The 20,873-nt window shown below is 37.2% G+C and overlaps 2 protein-coding genes across 4 annotated transcripts in view; one reads left to right on the top strand and one right to left on the bottom strand.

Moving 5' to 3' along the window:
* Positions 1-357: 357 nt before the first annotated feature.
* On the top strand, positions 358-13,277 carry RNFT1 (ring finger protein, transmembrane 1). Of its 3 annotated transcripts, none has more exons than XM_009278222.2 (8): positions 358-916; positions 1,236-1,312; positions 1,976-2,076; positions 2,707-2,860; positions 4,807-4,965; positions 5,806-5,871; positions 6,705-6,806; positions 8,599-13,277. In XM_009278222.2, the coding sequence occupies exons 1-8, from the start codon at positions 541-543 to the stop codon at positions 8,629-8,631; spliced, it is 1,068 nt and encodes a 355-aa protein (XP_009276497.1). In that variant the 5' UTR covers positions 358-540; the 3' UTR covers positions 8,632-13,277. The 3 variants fall into 3 exon arrangements, with proteins under 3 accessions (XP_009276497.1, XP_009276494.1, XP_009276493.1); XM_009278219.2 differs by lacking the exon at positions 8,599-13,277 and adding an exon at positions 6,994-7,942 and having other exon boundaries at positions 358-862; XM_009278218.2 differs by lacking the exon at positions 8,599-13,277 and adding an exon at positions 6,994-7,942.
* Positions 11,834-20,873, bottom strand: part of RPS6KB1 (ribosomal protein S6 kinase B1) — a 14,405-nt gene continuing 5,365 nt past the window's right edge. Inside the window, exons 7-14 of the mRNA XM_009278217.1 lie at positions 20,101-20,191; positions 19,808-19,898; positions 19,391-19,498; positions 19,033-19,095; positions 18,125-18,202; positions 16,405-16,512; positions 15,692-15,804; positions 11,834-15,123 (exon numbers count right to left, since the gene is read on the bottom strand). Coding sequence (XP_009276492.1) covers positions 14,886-15,123; positions 15,692-15,804; positions 16,405-16,512; positions 18,125-18,202; positions 19,033-19,095; positions 19,391-19,498; positions 19,808-19,898; positions 20,101-20,191 — 890 coding nt within the window. The 3' untranslated portion in view covers positions 11,834-14,885. The remainder of the gene's footprint in view (positions 15,124-15,691; positions 15,805-16,404; positions 16,513-18,124; positions 18,203-19,032; positions 19,096-19,390; positions 19,499-19,807; positions 19,899-20,100; positions 20,192-20,873) is intronic.

Raw genomic sequence — 20,873 nt, 5'->3', positions numbered from 1 at the left:
ACAAATGCTTACCATTTTATGGATGCGTGTAAATGTACTCTTTGCTTCCTTCCCACCGTCGTTTGCTCCTTCTTTGGCCTACTACTGTTACTATTTTTGTGAAATTATGCAGCACTTCCAAGATCTCTTCTGTACAAGCTAGTGCTGGTCTCCTATTCAGCAGCTTTTGCTGTTCTGGTTTGCACTGAAGCAACTTTAGATTTTACTAAGGCAGCCAGGTTCACTGCAGGCTAGAAAATCTGCACGTGAATGGAAGGGAGTCTTTTAATGCGGCACACAGAAAGTTGCCCCGTGGAGACAGGGTGCAAACCCAGCATGCCAGCTTTCAGAATGAAGACAGACAGCGTCTCTCAGAAAGAGAATCTTTACTTTACTTCATGCGGGCAATCACTCAGTACAATCTATTGTAGTTTTGTGTTGCGTTTTTTGTTGTTCCCTTCCCCCCCCCGCAACTAGTTATCTCTTCCTTCAACTGCAACTTTTTATATCCTACTCTAGGAGACAAAATAGCAAGAATCTGGACCAGAAAAAAATCCCACCATGCAACCAAATTGCGGTCATCTCCACAACATCCAAGGGAGTGGTGATGACTCTTCATCTTCTCAGAGCACCCACGCAGCAAGGTTGTCAGGAGAGAGCTCGTGCCATCATAGCGGAGATGTTCGCATACAGCTAAACTCTGCTGTGGGAGAAGCCAGAGAAAATGCGAGTTCCCGGCATTCAAGGCCAGGTTCCCAAAGTCGCTCACATGGACACGCCCACAGCGAAGCAGGGGGGCTCGACGATTCTACTCCAGACTCAGAGGAACACAGCGGCAGCTCCCTCTCAGAGCTCAGATACCTCCTCCAGTGGCTGCACAAAAGTCTGCCATATATCTTGATTCTGTGTGTCAAATTGATCATGCAGCATATAATTGGTAGAGTATAACAAAATAAGGTCTGAGGGAACAGACCCTCCCCCCAAAGAGATACACTAATAACCATGCCTAAAATATAATTCAATTTATTTTTAGCTTTATTTTTATTTGCTTTATTAATCAGAAAGAGAGATTTACTAAACTATGTTTCAGTGGCTTCTGTTTCCTTTGCTGGCATATGTACAATGTGCTTAATTATTCCAGCTTGATAGTCCGAGCTATTAATTGTAATTACAAAGACATTAGAAGTGGCTGGTTTTTTAACCCAGTTCAGTAATTTTTTTTTAATTGTGTATAACTGACCCTTTTTTCCTAATAGGCATTTCTCTTGGAATTGGGCTGCTAACAACTTATATATATGCAAACAAAAGCATAGTAAATCAGGTTTTTCTAAGAGTAAGTATCACCCTATGCAACAAAATTCTGTAAGTTAACCAAGACCTTTATCCATCAGTTTTTGAAAGAAATGCGAATGGAGATACTGTTTTATTTACCTAATAATATTAGGTGTCAAGGTTTCAAGATGGAAGTAAACTCTTAATGCTTCTGTACAGTGTAGAGGTTCTCAGATAAGTAAGACTTGCAAAATTCAGGAAGAGTTCCCCCCCCCCCCCCCCCCCCTCACTCATTTTTTAAAGTCCCCCCCCCCCCCCCCCCACTTTGAATATTGAAATCACTTCAACTGATAAAGCTTTTTGGAATTTATGGAGGAACTTCTTAACTATATTTGTGGAATCAAATAGCAGTTGGCAGTTTAAACTTTCAGCTGACTCTGTTCACTCCCAAAGGAAAATCTGTTGTTTCTTCAGACTGGGGTGGGGTTTGGTTCTGTTTTTAGAAAAAACCTTGATACATGCAGAAATTGTTATGTTGAAAACATTAAAATTACTGCTTTACCTTTCCATTGAGTTCTCCTATTTTATTTGGCCTAAAACCACTAAGATAAAATCCTCTAGTAGTAATTCTGTTCAGGTACAACAGACTCGGTGCTTTAGAGATATCTTTAAGACACCGATACTGCGATAAGGACTGTAACATGTCTTTACAATTATCTTACAGGAACGGTGCTCCAAGTTGCAATGTGCTTGGTTACTAGTATACCTAACTGGATCATCTCTCCTCTTGTATTACACCTTTCATTCTCAGTCACTGTATTACAGGTAAGTAGAGGAACATCTCTACTCACACCATAAATTACTCAAATATTAACTGGGAACATTTTATCTGGGCTGCTGCTGTTTTTCTTTAATTGTGGCATCTTTCATTTTAATCTCCATTCCTCCTCTTCTGCCACACTGAATGAGTGCTGTCCTTGAAAACAGTACGTTGGAATTTGCAAGATTAGACCCCATACTCAATGGCACTACTGTACCATGGGGAATGTACCTGGGTTTGATTCCTAGCTTTGACCTTGCCTTCGGAATACTAAATATATGGCATTCTGGGGGGTCTATGGAGTTTACGTCTCCAGGGTTTTTTTTTCCCTTACCATTCTGTAGCTACAGTCTTGGCTGTAAATCAGTCAAAGGCTGTATTGCTAAAATGGGAAAGAAAGCCTATCTCTAGAGGATGGGGGTTGTGATGAAGATACAGGAAGGAAGGTTCAAAAATTGAAAGGTTGTCAGAGATCATAAATGATCAATTTGCAATAAAGAGTTCATTTTCTTAGCAAATGTTTTTCCTCTATGTAAACCATGTTTCCTTTTTTAATTAAACCTGCCGTGATAATCTCTGGTTATGCTTTCCTCTAAATAGGGTGCTCCAGTAACTTCTGATAATTCTTTTTGTAGCTTAATCTTTTTAAACCCTACTGTGGATTTTATGAACTTCTGGGAGGTACTTTGGATTGTGGGAGTCACAGACTTTATTCTGAAATTCCTCTTCATGGGCTTCAAGTGCTTTATTCTCTTGGTGCCTTCTCTTATGATGTCCTTTAAATCCAAGGTAAGGAAACAAGCTATATTTTTGCTTCCTTGTGATGACTCTTTTACAGTAAAATTAGCTAACTATTAAATTCTACCCAGAGAAAAGTCTTTTTAATTAAAAGGTCTGTATAGAATCCACCACTACACTGTGGGCAAGAAAACCCTGTGGATTTCATGTTCTTCCCTGCTTGGTGCTAGGGAAGGTTTACAGTCTGATCTGAAACAATTGCTTGTATTATGTCATCGGATAAATAGGTTTATTTCTGTCTCTAAATGGGGGGATGAAGAAACCTTTTATTTGCTGCAATGTAAGAGCATGTATAGAGGCGGTTAGCACGGAGCAGCTGATGCACAGTAAGTTTTTTACGTGCTCAACAGTAACTGACATGGTAAGGTTTTAAGATCTGCAAACAGCTGTATTTTCTGTCTCTTCAAAACTAATTCTGAGTTTTCTTTTTGTTAATAAACTTAAGCAATATTTGTGTCAGATCAATGAATTTGATTCATAGCTTAATTCCCCAAACCAGTGAAGTTTAATGACTTTTATAGAAGCCTGCACTGGTTGGTGCGGTATTTATTTTTATCCTCTTCCCATGGCAAGACATGCAAAAAACAATTAAATTTTATGTCAAAATAGCAAATACTGGTACTGTTAAAAAAAAAACAAAAACAAAAACCCAAACAAGTATAAAAAAAACAAAACAAAACAAAAACCCGAACAAGTACAGTTTGTACATGATAGCATTTGAACAGGATGTTTTGGTAGGTTTTATCTTTTCAAATGTACCAGGATAAAGTTTTTCTCAGGGACAACCAATTTCTCTAAATACTGGTTTACAATCAAGATCTCCTTTTTTTTTTTTTTCTTTTTTTTAAAGCTAGTGATAAAACATCCAGAAAATAATTGCTGAAGATTCCGTTACACCAACTGTGACCTAAGCTGTGGCTAAATTAAAGGGGGAATCTGGTCAGTAGTGGCAAAACTACCAGGATAAAGTTTTTCTCAGGGACAACCAATTTCTCTAAATACTGGTTTACAATCAAGATCTCCTTTTTTTTTTTTTTCTTTTTTTTAAAGCTAGTGATAAAACATCCAGAAAATAATTGCTGAAGATTCCGTTACACCAACTGTGACCTAAGCTGTGGCTAAATTAAAGGGGGAATCTGGTCAGTAGTGGCAAAACATGGCATTATCCAGTGTAAATTATAGAAAGAGTATTTCTTCCCTGTTATAAATCTAGTTTTAAAGACAAACTTAAGGAAATAAAGCAAGAGCTAAGCTAAATATTTATGATTAAATATGCACACACAGTGCTTTGTGCAGGACACGTGCTTTGTAGTTGTTATTCAGTAATTTTTAGGCTGTCATTGAACTCTCTTTACCTGTTCAGTCCAGCTATTCTATGCTTCTTTCTCCCCCTACCACCACCATTTTCTTATCACCCCATCCTATATAGGAGTTAATTATCACAAGATAAGGCTTCTTACACAGGCATGAAATAATACTTAAGGAAAATAGTTTGTAATTTATGTTTGTTAATAAAAGAATGGTCCTTACTTTTGTTTTTTAATGCTGAATGCAGGACATAACTCTGCTAATGACAAGCTGATGTACGTGACCAAATTTGTCCTTATTTTCCTTTTTCATGTAACTTTTATTTTCTTTTTTAATGCTCATGAAAGTCTGATAGCATTGTTAAGTAGGTAGGCATCTGACAAAGCTATCCTATTTTAGCCTATTAACTTGATTTTCTGCAGTACAGCAATCAATTGTGTTAGTGTTATTTGTACAGTTGTGGTGAGACTCATCATCTGGTCTTTATTTTTTTCCATGCTTCATATTTAGTTGTTTCAAGATACTATGAGAGGAAGTTACTCAAAAGAATAACAATGCATCTTTTCTCTGTATTTTAAAAATCCTTTGTGTTTTAAATCTTGAGCGATTCCTTTGCATGTCTTGCTTAGGGCTACTGGTACATGCTGTTAGAAGAACTCTGCCAGTGTTACCGTATGTTTGTCCCCATACCAGTTTGGTTCCGTTATCTTATTGGCTATGGGGAGCTGGACAGTGCACTAGGATGGACCCTTGGGATATTGCTGGGCCTTCTCTACCTCATCCTAAAAGTATGTAAGCTTTATATTCCTCGCAAACTATTTTGCGGTAATTATCACTGGAGGGTTAGAGGCATATAAACTAACACATTTCTGAATGTTCCCCTGTCTTTGAACTGACTTGCAAGTTGATGCTTCAGTTAACTGATACAGCCTTCCAAAACTGATAGGAATACTGGCTCAGGGCACTAAATCATCTTTTTCCTGCACCTGTTCTGGAAATGGATTGAGGTTGCATAGCAAAGAACACTGTTACTATAGGTCCCCTCACATCAGACATTGATCAGACTGTTACCAGATACTGAGGAAGAGAGCTTGCAAAAATAAAGGTAAAATTAATGGCTAAAAGAATCAACATTTTCCAGGAAACTAGATTTTCTCTCTGCTAGTGCGATGCTAAACAAGTTAAACATAAGTGTTCATACTTGCTGCCTACTTCACCAAAGAGCTAATCTGCCCCAAATGTAACCAGACTCAGTACAAGTCTGGCTTTGAACATGAAAAATACTTTATAATGCTAAGGTATCTTAATTACAAGTCTAAAGACTATTGCATATATGATAATAATGCTGGTATATTTGCACTTGAGTGCTTCATTTCAGAACCTCAACACTATTTTTCTTTTAAAGAACAGATACCTACTGGGAAAAAAACTTCAGGCTAAATTCTTAGTTTGGTTACATATTAAGCAACTAAAATAGGGTCAGTCTGAACTACAGCTTTGCTTATGTTCTTGCCAACATCAAACTAGCAGTGAGACTTTTAACATTGGAGTTTGCACAAAAGCTTGGAAGCTTTTTAGTTCACAGAGAAAAATACTAAGCATAACTCAGGCTTTCTTTCCCATTTCAGCTTTTGAGCTTTTTTGGACAATTGAGAAACTTCAGGCAGGTCCTACGGATATTTTGTACACGACCAGTGAGTACTGAATTATCTTATGACAAAACAATAAACCCGATACTTCTTTTTTAAGTACCTCACTCCTGTATTACTTTGTATTGTTCTAGCAATAGACAACTGCATTTTTAAAGTAAACCCTGTATACTTGTTCTCCCATTTCACAGTCTGAATTCCTTGACTATGTGATTATGTTGTCATCTGAACAACAACAACAAAAATCTATTCTGCATGTCTCTTCAGATAAACGTATGTGAAATAACATACCCTTTTTGTCCTGCTTCCTGCTTTTTAACTGGAATAAATATTGGTTGGATGCAGGCAGAGCTTTATGCTGAAACAGAGTGAGAATTGAAGCTTACCAAAATAGTTGACATGCAAGTAACTCCTGTTAGAATTGTAAGTTTCTAGATAATCTTTCTCTGTAGTAAGAAGTGTTGTTTAGAGTCTGCTATTCATGCAGTAAAATGTATAGAAGATTTTTGGAGCACAGTGTCATTGAACTAAAAGAATAATAAAGCACTTCTCATTTTCTAAGTGCTATCTTGATCAAATTGGAACTTACCACAGCATTTTGCTCAGAGGTCACTGTTAAAATAAAACTGATAGAGATTTTTCCAGTAACTGTGATCAGGGGAAGATACTAACTAGAGAGCATGGTAAGTGGGAGCACATAAGCTTTAGGCCCCAAGACAACTATTAAAAAACTTTTTCGTTGGATTAGGGATTGAATAGTTCCCCTGACATAGCAGCCCTTATTCCCAATTCCTTTCTGGCCTGTTATTTGTGTGTTTTGTTTTGGCTTTCCCCCCGCCCTAGAAACTAATATCTGCTGAAAATATCTTGTTTTACAGCACTATGGGGTGACAGCTAGCAAGAGACAGTGTTCTGAATCGGATGATATTTGCTCAATCTGCCAAGCTGAATTTCAGAAGCCTATTCTGCTTATCTGTCAGGTAATACACATAATCAGAATTATTCTTTGCAAACTTTAAAATATTTTAAACAACTGGTAAACAAAACTACATAAAGTTAGATTAGTGAGTCTTCTGATTATTTTCAGAAATCAGGCTATGCAAATAATATACCGTCTCATAAATGGAAGAGCTTAGAAGCTCTAAGTTCTCATTCTTTTCATTACAGCACACATTTTGTGAAGAATGCATCTCTTTATGGTTTAATAGAGAAAAAACGTGTCCACTCTGCAGAACTGTTATTTCAGACCATGTTAACAAGTGGAAGGATGGAGCTACATCTATGCATCTACAGATTTTCTAAAGCATGTCAAACAACTTGTTTTACAGTTTGTTCAAGCTAAGGTTTTTCAGTTTACTACAGATTAAATTGTAGGTGGCACAAGGAACGAGTTTCCAAATTCTAGATACCATGCTTCTATGAAATGTTCCAGTATTTAAAACAGTGCAGAAAATGTTAACTTGACCTTCTTAAGTATAGAAAAGTAAGTTTTCAGAATGAATGGAGACAAGCCAGCATTGCTTCTCTTGTGATTCTTGTAGGAAACAATCAAGTCCTTGAAAAATGCTGCATTACTTCTTGCAGCAGCTTCTGATTTCAACATTTTATTTAAAACTTTAAGTAGAGTTCCAGACTGTACTAAATTGTATTTATCCTTCTAACATGACTCAACCCAAAACGTCAACCTACCAATTTTATTAAGATTACGAGCAAATTTTATACTCTGGACTACAGTGAGAATTAGAGCTACTTGTCCCACTTGGCATTAAAGGTCCTTTAGTGCTAGCCCAGTAGATCAGAGAAATTAGCTGCTTATTCATGCACCTGTAACAGCAACTATTTCTCACTGTACCTGGAGATAAGCCACAAGAATAAGACATTTCCCCTTTAGGTTCTTGTAGACTTCTAATGGATCTTTGGCTTAATACATAAACCAACCACTGATGTTAGTTTTTTACTTAGCATTTTATAAAGTTGGTATTTTTAAAACAAATCTTTAATACTATATTTTTGTCATAACAGGAACCAGATTTTCTTACAGGGGAGAATATATTTTATACTATATTTGCAATTTGTAGTATGCATAAAAATCAGAGAGAATAAATGCATTTAAATCTCTTTGTTTGGTGCATGTTGAATAAAGAAACAAGATTCATTATTGTTTCAGTATTAACTTACATGAAAGCACGTAACAGCTCGCTGCTAGGTATACTTTTCCTGTTAAACTAATGTCTCTGAAAAACAAAAACAACTCCAAATGCTACAACTTATTCATGACTAGTCTTTATGCTAATTATAGCGCTAACTTACAGACAATCTCACCTTTTTTTCCTGCTTGTCTTTTTTCACCTTGCTATTCAGATAAGACTAAAAAAAACACTGAAACTTTTCTGATACAGCAAAGTTAAGTTGAGTTGCCATTAACTTGAGCTTGTCGTAACTGAATACCTTTAGGAAACTTCTAAATTAGGGAAAACACAGAACTAAAAAGTTAAACACTTACTTGATGAATAACGTAGCAACTCAAATGACCAGGCAGACTGACTGAGAACTATAAAGTTGCAGCTGACACAGCCAGATTTATAGGGCTGACAGAGCATGATGGGACAGTGCCCTTAAAGGTACAGCTAAAAGTGTAATACTAGTAGAATTTAGTATTCTGAATAAAAACCTAATGAGATCGAAAATTCAAGCTAAGAGGTATCATTTTATGTTCAACCTGGGTTTTGCTATAGCATGCTGTGTATTTGCTAATTGTATTTTTGTTTGAAGTTTACTGCAGTTCAGAGTAAGCGTGCCCTATGATTGTTCCACCATGGTATCTGAGTGACTGGGGAAAAAAGACTCAAGCTTAAAGAAAACAGGCAAAAGCTTCTAAGTCTGTAATTGGAATCTTATGGGAGTAGAAGAGACTGGTTCTCATGGAAGCCTTTCCCAGCAGGTGAGGTATTTAGTTTGGGGAATGTACAGCTGAATGGTGTTAGAGCAGTCCTGGGGGTGGCAGGGAAGAATCAGAGCTTGGCCACAGCCAGAGCTGTGCTGTAATGGGCTCGTGCCTGTACCTCCACTATAGTCAGAACAAACTGCTCTTTGTTTCCTCAGAGAAATCTAGCTATGCCTTAGCTTGCATGTGAAGTTCATACAAGATCAGAACTGTTTGTTATTTAAATTTCATCAGTGCTGATACTCAGACTGCTGCTGCAGCAGAACGTCCCTTGAGAGATGGACAAGAACTGAATGAGTCAAGGAACAAAAAAGAGTAGGGCGAACTTAAGGTTGGATTCTGAATCTCTGATGGGCCCACAGACTTTGGCAGCTCACTTGGTTACACAAGCATATTTAGACCTTCCCAAACTTGATCATGAACATACAGTTTAGCTAAAGAGTGTTTTAATGTGTTTTTCTTCATACAGGTATTGTGTGAGTACTGTGTAAACAATTTGAGTACTATATTTAACTTAGTAAACAAATGGCACCTTTAAAAAAAGCTTTGCTTGTGTGAGTAAAATGCATGACTAAGCCCGATACACAGTTCATAAGGGCAGATGTAATAACCAACCCTTTCTAAAATACTGGGCAACATAAAAATTTTAACTTATCCTGGATTAGCTTTTCCTGGAATGCTAATACCAACAGCTTAATCGCTTTTTAATTCAAAAATCCTCTCAGAGAAAATAGAAACTAAAAATCATTAGACTTGGACATGATGTTAGAGCAAGGAAATGCACTTCCTAATACTTGAATATGGATTAAATTAATTGCTTCCAGTAATGGGTAGCCATTCATTAGAATTCCAGTACTCTGTGACAGACTTTCAAAAACCTTTTTAGAACAATAGGTCTAAATCACCTAGTCCATTCCTGGAATATTAACTGGGAAGGTACAGATTCTGAGATGCGCCAGCTGCGTAGTACAAACAGTTGTCCTGAAAGCACTACCCTGCTGACTAAGGGAGAAGATCTGAGAAACAAGTATGCTTTCTTACTGCCTTATCCCCAAGCTGAGTAAATAGCAGCCCCGTTGCTCATGCAGCAGGGAACACTGAGAAGGAAGCGTGCCATTCCATCAGATAAGTTACGTGGTCCTGGCACTGTGCTTTCACATCGTGCAAAAGGACAACACACGCATTCTTGCATGGATGCCGTTTGTGAGCAAAAGCCTGCAGCGAGCCTCCTGCTGGTGCTAGCTTACGCTCATGATCTGGTAGAAGCAGAGTCATGACAGTGCAAAGCTGAAGTGGTCCGTCAGGACCAATAGCTTGGACTGGCAGACCTAAGATGAACTAGGAAGGTAGTTACAGATCAAGAAACATGCTGCTTTACACATATACATTCAAAGTATGCAGGGAAATTTGAAAGAAATTAACCTGAACTAAATATTCTTTTGCTGTAGAACAAAAGTATTTATAAACTACTTACCTCAATACGTAGTTCAGTATCTGAGACAGATACCGTACATTGAGGAATTAAGGCATCAAGGACTGTATGCAAGGCCAGCATTATTACTAAGAAGTATGAAACTAATTTAGAAGTATTACACTTGTGGTTAAGAGAAAAAAAAAGAAATCGACACAGGAACTCAACAGCATTATCTGGCCTGTAAAGCTCACCAAGACTATTTTATGGAGCACAACAAAACATGGTGTCAGTGCTTTAAGTCAGCCCTGGACTGTTGCTGATCCTTTGGTCTTTGTCTACCACATGGTAGTAACAACTCCTTACTAGAATAAGGGTGGATATTGGTCAGAGACAGGACCAGGGAACAATTTGTCTTTTATTCTGTCTCTGTTGATGATTTTTTTTCCTTTACGATCCAGTGAAAATTATCCAATCCAGTAATATTATCAAACACAGTTTATTAAAAAATAAAGAACTAAAAAGAGATTTTGATCAGCCAGTTCAGATTTACACTTCATAAATGAAACAAGTCATTCTCATCTTAGTTACAGAGCGGAAAAAAGTGAGTAACTTACATCCATGAATGACATCCTCTCTGATCCGCTTGTCAGCATCATGCTATTAAGATGCAACTCTTCCTTATCAAGCCCACTCAGGCCGGGGTAGCTGCCCTGCTTTCCACAGACACCCAGCACACGTCTGACTCTGCAGGAGACAGAACAGAGAAGAGGATGACAAATGGCAATCAATAGCCACTTTTTAAGAGCCCAAGAACCTAGATGAAGGTACCAGCCCTTGGTAAGACAGACCGATCAGAACTAGCACTTGTCAAGTCCTTTTAAGTTCTAAGTGGAATTCCTCCTCCCTCCCTTCCCCTTCAAAGCTGTCATGAAAGACAATGATTTAGATCCATAGTTACACTTAGGGCCTACCTACTTCCTTAAAAAAAAAAAAAAAAAAAGGTCACTTGGATTAGCATATGTTTAAATTTGCATTTAATTGCTATTCACATCCATCTTATTCAGCGGTTGAGTATATTTAGTTCCAGTAAACTGTGAAAGATGAAAAACAGAATAGCGATTACCTTTATTTCTACTAAGGCAGCTCAAGTTTGTTTCTTGCAGACAGCTATAAAGCCAAGTTAATCTAGAAGAGAACAATCTGTAGAAGTTCATATATAGGAACTGCATACAGTATATCATCAAGGATCTGCAGGAAGAATATTTAAGTAATTTGCCTTGTTCTTAATAACTTCTCCTCCTCCTTTACCCCTTAGGGTAAAGGATTTCCTTCTAAGCTGGGAAAATGAAACAGCAACTAGCCTGCTGTAAAGACAGAATTTAAAAAAAAACCCACCAACCGAAACCCAAGCATCTGTCCTAAGAACAACAGTAGTCTCCCTCAATGTTTGATGCACTTTTTGATTAACAGTGAGAGCCGGCTGGGAGTTAATATTAAGAAGAGAATAGACCCAAAGTAAACATCCACTGTATAGTTAGAGTGGACTCAAATACTAAATGTTCTCCAGCAGTTCAGCTTTTAGATAGCAAGACAAAAAAAAGGGATATTCAAAATAACAATTGACTCATTTATTTTTATCTTTTATTATGAGCTAATACCAGGATGACATTCAAATGTCAGATGGCACAATTAAGACAGTCTTGGTAGGAATTATTCCAGCATTCCCAAAATTACAATTTAGTACACGAATGGCATCAAATGTATGCATCACTCCCACAGAGAAAAATTATGAAATTCTGAATATCTTATACCAGAATAGTTTCTGCATTAAATGGGAAAAGAAAAACTGCTGGTAACACAGCTGACCTATAAACCTTTTGTGATAATGACCTGCAGAACAAAATATTCCCCTATTTAACATCTAGTAAAAAAAAAAAAAAAAAAAAAACTTGTTCAAGTTTAAGATTTAATACTTTTATATGGTTAGCCACAACAGGTATTAACCTCAGTTTTACTATATTTTTGTAATGCTACAAAAATCCTATAAAATCAAATTATAGTGAATTTTTCAGTGATTATAATTAAAAAAGCGCAGCTTGTACAAAATAAAAAAAATAAGATTCTATACTCTAATGAAAAATTTAAGACATTTTTAAATGAACAAAAGAAAGCACTTGTTAAGCTCTCCAATATTCAATGCATTCTGCACTTATCTGAAATAGCCAGACAGGAGCTAGAACTCCACTCCCCTTAGTTCACAACTAGTAATTTTGATACTATTATATATATATAGAGGATCTATGTCTGATATTTTTACAAATAAATACAGGATAAACCATATTGCATAGTGTGTGCTTGCTGTCTGAGTCACACTCCAAAAGTTTCACAGTTACGGTAGGGAATTAAACTTATAATCTATGGGATGAAACATTGACAGTACATGAAATTTAATTTTAAAACCGATGAATTGTATCTGTAATTAATCAGTGAACTCAGACAAACAACTCTTGCCATTCTTGCCAGCCATATTAAACCAATTCTACTGGACAATTATATCCAGCCAACCAAAAAGCAACTGTTAGCTGTAACTAGGACCAAGAGAGATCTGCCTCAAAAAAGTTTTTTTTTTTTTTAAACTAAGTTCCTTTATACTCAGTAAACACATTGGGAAACCTATGTTAACAAGTGGCACGGAGAGGCACTGCTTGAAGTGTTGCGTATTTGCAAATATGCATAATACAAACACACATGAGCACTTTGATTTCAGTTTCACAACATGTCACCAGTGGCCGTATTACCAAAGGAAAAATGGCAATCTTCCAGTACAATTTATGTCGCTATAAGGTAACTTGATTTTCCTTATAAAACTAAAAAAAGAAACTTTCCAAGAAAAGGCTTATCAGGAAGAAAAAAAAATACTAGTTTTTGCTCAATCATAACCATCATCTTTGTTGGTTCTTTGTTAGCATCAACAAGGTATCGATGAATCCTTGTGACTTGTAAATTTTAGAAAACAGCACTCTGATTGGATTCGACACGCTTAGAGAGTTTTATGGCTTGGATCCTATGGCTCAAAAAGATTCAGTATACACAGAGTAAGCAGAATCTGTAAAAAAATCCCTACTGTTGTGAAACATAGAAGTAGACTTTGCACAGTTTGACTAAAGATAATGCAACGTGTGGCAGGCAAAAAGTGACAGGACTTGTATGCAGTTGCATGATCATATACACACACACGCACACACCATACACACTCTAACTAGTGTAAAGCTCTGCAGATATTAACCCTTTCACCAGCTATGTTCATGGAAATGCTTTCTTTAAGGCAGGAAGTATTTAAGTAAGGTAAAGTTACCTTTATTTTATTCTTTGTACCTGTAAGTCATTTGTACAGATTGTGACAATTTCAAAAACATAAATAGTGTCCTTAGAACATGTTTCCTAAATTAAGTTGCTAAAGTTCTGACCCACTGTGGAAGACATTCACTGAAAGGCCATTTAACACTTTTCTCATACAATCAGCAAATTTATTGCCCCAGCATAGAAAAAAATGTTGATAAATTTAGAAATGTATAATGGCAGGGAACGCCCACAAGCAAAATTTTATTTAAAAAAAAAATTCCTCAAATTCTTACCCACTGGTTACAAAAAGGTTTGTTTCCTTACACTATGTAGAATTGGCGTATGTTTCCTGTGGTACTTCCTGTATGTTTCTACTGACCTTGTACTCCGATGCACTTTTTCCTGATCTTTTATATGGGTAAGAATCTGAGCGTATTCAGCTGTCTCCGTCTAAGGACTAGCGTATACAAAAGTGATGTTTCCCAGTGAAATGTCTGCTGAGGACAAGGATGAAATAAGCAGGACACGTTTGTGAGCCCATGGCTTCCAGTTAAGCCTAGAACATAGCAGCATTGCCATTTGATTAGATCCATTTGTCTTTGCAGGAACAGGTATTTCAGCTGGGTAAGCAAGTGAAACAGTTCTCTCCCACCCCACATTGCCAAGCTGGAAATTGAGTGATTTGCTTATTGATTTGTTGTTTCATGAGGAGAAGAATCAGAACTAGAGCCTTTACTTTCTTCACAGCAACCAATTATTTTGCATTTTTAATTTTGGGATACTTTCCATAATGAGCTGAATCAAAAAATCTATTTGAAAAATATATTTTTATATATATAAAAAACTCATTATGTTTTGAATGTGAAATACCAATTAATTTTATCTTTCATCTTTGATTCCACCCCACTGTAGGAAACAGCTTAACCAAGCTTGCATGCTAATTATTCCTCAGACGCAAGCAAATAGGCATTTCATACTTTGCCTAGTGAAAGGGCTAACCCTCCTTGACACATTCACAACTAGACCAGTGATTCTGAAGCAACATCCTGACCCTTAATACTGTCAGTTTCAAGCTATCAAGCTGAAAAATCCTTGATAAGGTGAGAAGATGTCACTGCGAATCAGTTAGATGATGTGCCTAGAGTTCTGCAATACCATTTTCTAAAGTTTTTTATGCACCATTGATTGACAGAAAAAAATCCGTTTTTCTTTGCTTTCCAAGTCGCTCTGTGCAATGACTGACTCTTTGATACTGTCACTTTTTAAAAGTAAACCATACAAGCCCTCGTATTTCAACTTCAAGGGGGCTTATGTCCGTTCTTTGTTTTCCACCTTCAAAGGCTTAAAAAAATTGTGTTGTCATAGATTCATGCGCAAGTGCTCTGGTCGTTTGGAAATCATGGGAAAAGCTTGTTTTTTATATGGCCCAGAGTTTGGTTGCCGGATTGGAAGTGGTGCTGAGGCCTCTCCACAGACTGTCACATCCATTTGTTCTATTCCACTTGTCTCCATTGGATATTCCACAGGTGTCTGAGTATTTGATGCGCTGGCAGAAGCACCTCTTCCCCAGAATTCCCCAGGGGAAAACTTTACAGGGCTTTAAAACAAGAAATATAAAAATCAGAGATGAAGATACACACAGCACCAAGGTATGTCCTTTACTCTGCAGGAAGCTGAACTCAAATGCCTATTGAGAAGCATTTCTAATTCTTCCTTCCACTACCAGAAGTTTGAGAACATTTCCATGTCTAGCTTCTACCGTGGTCTCTTGGAAAGTAAAACTGGCTCATTTGAGTAGTGAGGATATATTTCTAGATGACTGCAGAAGGAATTTTCTGTACTAACATGATTCTTCAGCGGCACATAAGTACTTAGGATGTTCTGAAACAGTTCTAGTGGAATGGTGTACCAAAGTCACCAGACTGCAAGGCTGTATCGGCGTTGAATAGCAAGCAAGTTAGTACTTCCTGTGCTGCCAAACACCATGGATTTGTCTCTAATAATGTGGTTTGCAAAATAGGATCAATGCTGCACTTCTAATGGAAATGATGGGCTTACTGAGAAGAAAGGCCGCATTTTTTATTTCTAGTACAGATCTATTTCAACTACTTGCCAAAAAGTGTATTACAAAAAAAGAAAGGGAGGGGGAAAAAAAAAAAAGATACCTGACTGGTGTCCTAGGGCTACCTATGAATCTGCGAGGTGATCGAATTTTTGGTTCAAAAGAAAATTTCTCTTTTACGCTTTCAAGTACAGATGGAGCCACATACGTAAAACCCTGCAAAACAGGAATGAATGCACTGTAACTTACAGGCAAGATTTACATTTATGATCACTCGTGCAGTTACAATTGGCATGAAGTAGTAAATGAAAATTATAAAAAGGAGAGTAAATGTAGAGATAGGAAATTCTACTCACTTCCTGAAGCAAACAGCAGGACTTTAGGGAGTTCCTCACCCGGGTGCCTGCACACCCCAGCTATTTCTACTCAGATCACAGATTCCCACAGGCATGCTCAATTCAATTAATTTTGATCTATAGAATGGACATTGTTCTCTCTGCATGACTATGAAAGCAATCACATGTCCAGGGTTCATAATGCAGCTATGAATTAGAATGCTGACATTTCAGAAAGTAAGCAACATTTGTTGGCTGTTTTAGCTATATAAAGAGAACGTCAGCAATAATCAGACTAAGTATTTTCAAAGCCCTTAAACATTTCAAACCTGCTGCAGAATGCGTGTTTAAAATTACAGTAGTTTGCTTCAAGTATCGGGTGGTAAGATTCAATAGAATTAATTTACCTGAAAGGCCCTACTGTTTCCAAGTAACACAACATACCTCTCCACAGTTACACGCTCGTCCCTGGCTCACTTACCAGAAAGACCTGGTTGGCACTTTCACTGAGAGTAGAGTCATCTGGGCTATCAACAGGTGTCTGACGTGTAAACTTTGAATCAAACTGGCTCACATCCTCTTCAGATTGCTTTGCAAAAACAAAATGATTAAGGGTTTATATTACAGATATCAACCAAATGGCTTAGCGGTGATCAGTGTAGCCTCTGGATGGAGTTCATTCCATAGATTTTTGGCAGAGCTCTGCTGTAGTAAAACCCTGGAGTGGTGTCGGAATCCTGTCGCTGCCAGTGGGAGGTCACTATGGGCACTGACACTGAGAAATAAAGGCAAGGGGGAGGGGCAAAAATTATGGATCAAAAAGGAACACAAATTCAAAAGATGCCTTTAAAAAAAAATCTCAAATTGCAAACAAAAACTTTTAGAAATACAATGCCAGTTTCTTGCAAGTTTAGCCCTCGTCACAACCAGTATAGAACAGTCGCAACTATTAGTTTTTGGAATTCCATCCCATTTTTGCAGATGCAGAAGTGTTTATATTGTGAGGGATAGATGGCAACTCTGGAATAAGTGACTATGAAGAATATTGTTTAATTCAGTCGAAGAACAACAGACATAATTCCAAGATCCATTCTCTCATTCATAAGTGTAACTGAAAAGGCAGCATGTATTCATTTGTGCAGGCCTTCATGCAACCATGGAAGCACATTTTCAAAAGCCATCTGGTTTGTACAAGCAACTTCCATAAAATTCGCTAATAACAGAAAAACCCAAAACTACCTTCAGATAATTCATTTAGAAATATCAGTCTTGTGTCATTCTGAATTTCATTCAAAATGGTGAGGGGAAAGAAAGATCTGGAGTCCCCACGCTGTAGTATGCTCAACATCAGTGATGCCTAAGTCAGTTTAAAGTGAGATATTTAGTAGTCTGGAACTATCAGGGTGGCAATACCCAGTGCTGCTGTAGCTAATTGTACCCAGAGAGAAAAAAAGACAGACGCCCCACACCATCAAAATATAAGATAGGATAATAGAGGCTTATTCATCACATCACTGGTTTGAGGTAAACTTTAATTACCACCTATAATGCGCAAGATGCATTGTAAATATTAATAAGCAAACACATAAAATGCTTAATTAGGTGACTTCATTTACTTTTGCTCAGCAACTATTTATCATCTTAGTTTCAACTAAGTACTGACTTACTGTATAATGTTTAGAAGCAGAAATTCAGAGAGAACTGCACTTGCAAGTCTGTTTAACCTACAGATTAGAAGCAGGAGGAATTAAAACTGAAGCAGAACCTTCTTCCTCCAGGAGACTGAACAGAAGGATAAATTAGCTCTTAGCTGATTTTGCCACCTTCTCACAAGCAAGATCCTATTCCAGTGACAGATGAGTAGCGTGACTACAGAGTAGTAAGACAGAACAGCACGCTCATGACAGCCAGTATTTCGTACTGTGTGGAGACTTAAAAGAAAGAGGTTTTTTTAAATGTTGATATAGCATCAGTTCTCAGGAGAAGAAAAAGAAATCTGCATGAGGTAGTTTCTCTCTAATTTGACAACAGTGAATCTAAGAACCAGTAGCCTAAGTTGATGCATTTAACTATTTAAAGTACCAGAAATCAATGGCACTCCAGTTTATAAGAGTGAGCGTTTCTAAGTTTTAGATTCCACATTGTTTAAGACCTTTCCTAAAGGCATACAAGGAATATCTCACGGCATTCTGAGTACATACCAATAAGGGTTTAAAAGGAGGTTCCACCTTTCGTGCCAACAGCTCATCCCAGTTAATGTGTCTGAAGAACGGGTGAGCCTATAAGTTAGCAATAGCAGAGAGTCATAATCCACCTTCTGGGTATAAATCACAGAAATTTAAGCATTAATAAGCATGTTCTTTTCAGACCCTCTCTGTGGTGTCTTTCTTTCCAAAATCACATATGGGTCTAGCGCAATATATTCTGCAGCACTACATCAGAGTAGCTGGAAGAGATGAAAATTGATACCATACCTCCAAGTCAGACAACATATGTCCCTATCATGTTTTCCTTGAAAGTATTAGAAAAAGTCAGTTGACATGCAAAATACCTCTACATTTTTCAACTTTAAAAGTTAGAAAAATAATGATAAAACACTGCAATAATGACAAATTATCAAAACTGTGAAATAAGGAGGACTCTAGTACACTGTTAATCTCACCACAAAAAAAGTCGAGCTGGAAGCAACAAGAACTAGGCCTCTGCCTTAACTTTTAACTATGCAACGCTGAATGCAAACTAACAACACTTTTCCCTTGAAAGAGCTGCACTAAATGCAAGGGATAGCAGGTTTTTTGTCAGACTGCTAAAGTATCATTGCTCTTACACAGTTGACGGTACAATTAGCATTGTGCAACTAGCAGAAAAGATCTACTGGAAGACGGAGCTAAAGAATAAAAGTTTTTTTCCAAATCTCAAATTATCAAATAGGTAGACAGCTGCTTTCGTTAAGCTTTAAAGTATTCAAATTTTGATCAGTTGTCACGTGTGGCTGCCTTTTTGCTCATTACACTCGAAGACAGACATACTCTCCTTCCATGATGTACCCTCAAAGCTGTTTTATTTTCAGTGAGGTAATTTAGGAATTCTTGAATTGAGCGAAAGTTACCTGAACTTCTCCAGCATCTCCAGGACCAGCTCCTAGACGTGAGGCAGCATTTCTTTTTAGCAGCTTAAGGAGAAGTAACATCCAAACAAGAAAAATTAGTTACACCGTTATGACTAGACTAGTTCTGACATGAATCATCATTTGAATGAATACCATGCAGAATGAATACAGAACAATCAGAAAATCTGTATTCGTTAGAAAACAACTGTATTTTCAAGGAAAATCACTTTCTGTACCATGCAAAAACAAGACTGACTTAGTAGTAGTAAAACAAGCATGGACTGAATAGCCATAGTGGTATCATTATAGTTCTGTTTTCTACATACACATGTAGTACTAACGTTCATTAAAATTCTACCTTTTTAAGCAGATCTCTGGCTTCTTGTGTGAGGTAGGGAGGCAAGTTGAGTTTACACTTGAGAATCTTGTCAATTGTTTTCTTTCTGTTCTCCCCAGTGAAAGGAGGCTAGAAAGCACCATTGTAACGGGAGGAAAAACAGGACTTGTTCAGGTCTCTTATTTGTGTACACAGGACTCACTTCAGTAATTTATAAAGCAGATAAAATTACTGCAAGTGGGACTTCCAAATAACTGTTTGGATGACAGCAGCTCGCGACTGTAGTCAACATAAGCATAGCCGTATTTTAGTTATACTTCTTACTTGCAGTTTGTATATATACAAATATATAGGTATTTATACATGCATCTGAATTAGAATACAGGTAGCTACAAAAGCTACAAAGAGAAATACATGCAATTATAACTGTGCACCTACTGCTCCAGTCAGCATGTCATACATTAATGCCCCCAAACTCCACCAGTCCACAGCACGATTATGCCCACTCCTCATCAAGATTTCGGGGGCCCTATAATCAGAAAAATTGAAAATATGAAAGTATTTTAACAAGCTTAATACTAATTGTGACTACTAGTTTTCAAACAAAACCACATTTATCAAGTAAAATTTCCGTAAGTGAATGAACATATGAACCATCAGTTAAAAAAGGCAAAATGTAGCCATTACCCCCAGACCAGAGTAATACTTTTCTATTTCATCATGCAGCTCACATGTATTCAATTGTTCCACAGAATGTGTGTGTGACTGTTCCATCGTGAATAGATTCTTTACATAATCCGAAGTCCGTCAATTTTACATGACCTGAAATTAAACATATAAAATTTAAGACTTGCCAGAATTCTGACATTTGTATAAGTAACATTAAAAAAACAGGAATTTTTAACATGGATACGTAATAACTCTGAACTACTTCCAGATATCTTCGATGGTCTGACAAAGCAATACAGCTATAAAACAGAATGAGGTAATCACACTTACAGATAAAACCTCTGCAGTATACCTGCGTAAGAAAGCGTTGCCACTTGGTGAAGAGAAACAAGACAAACTACCAAAACTTATTCACATACAGACAAATGTAATTAAAAATAAAGATTGCAGAGCATCATTCAGGTAAGAAAGTAGGCTATCGAATTTTACCCGCTTGCTTCAAAGTTCAGAGAACAACCTTCAACAAATTGTAAAGTGCCTTGAATAATTCGGTACAAAGACTTAGACTAAGTAAATAAGTTGTTTAAGGTAACATGAAAATACTGGCTGGTACAGACTGCCAGCCTAATCAGTGTCACACAGTCAATGTAAGAGTGCATTCAGGAATTGCTACTGCTGTCAGATAAAGTGTCAACAGCTAGGTAAGTCATTTCAGCTACAGATGATTTGGCATCCTACCTAAATTGCCTTTCCTAACTAACGTCTTCAGTCTTCCCCATTTCAGGCCTGGCCTGTATCAGAAATAGTGTGGCCAGCAGGAGTAGGGAAGTGATCG

Source organism: Aptenodytes forsteri, unplaced genomic scaffold (genome assembly GCF_000699145.1).
Source record: "Aptenodytes forsteri isolate BGI_AS27 unplaced genomic scaffold, ASM69914v1 Scaffold66, whole genome shotgun sequence".
Classification (NCBI taxonomy): Eukaryota; Metazoa; Chordata; class Aves; order Sphenisciformes; family Spheniscidae; genus Aptenodytes; species Aptenodytes forsteri.
This window is presented reverse-complemented; position numbering and strand designations above follow the sequence as displayed.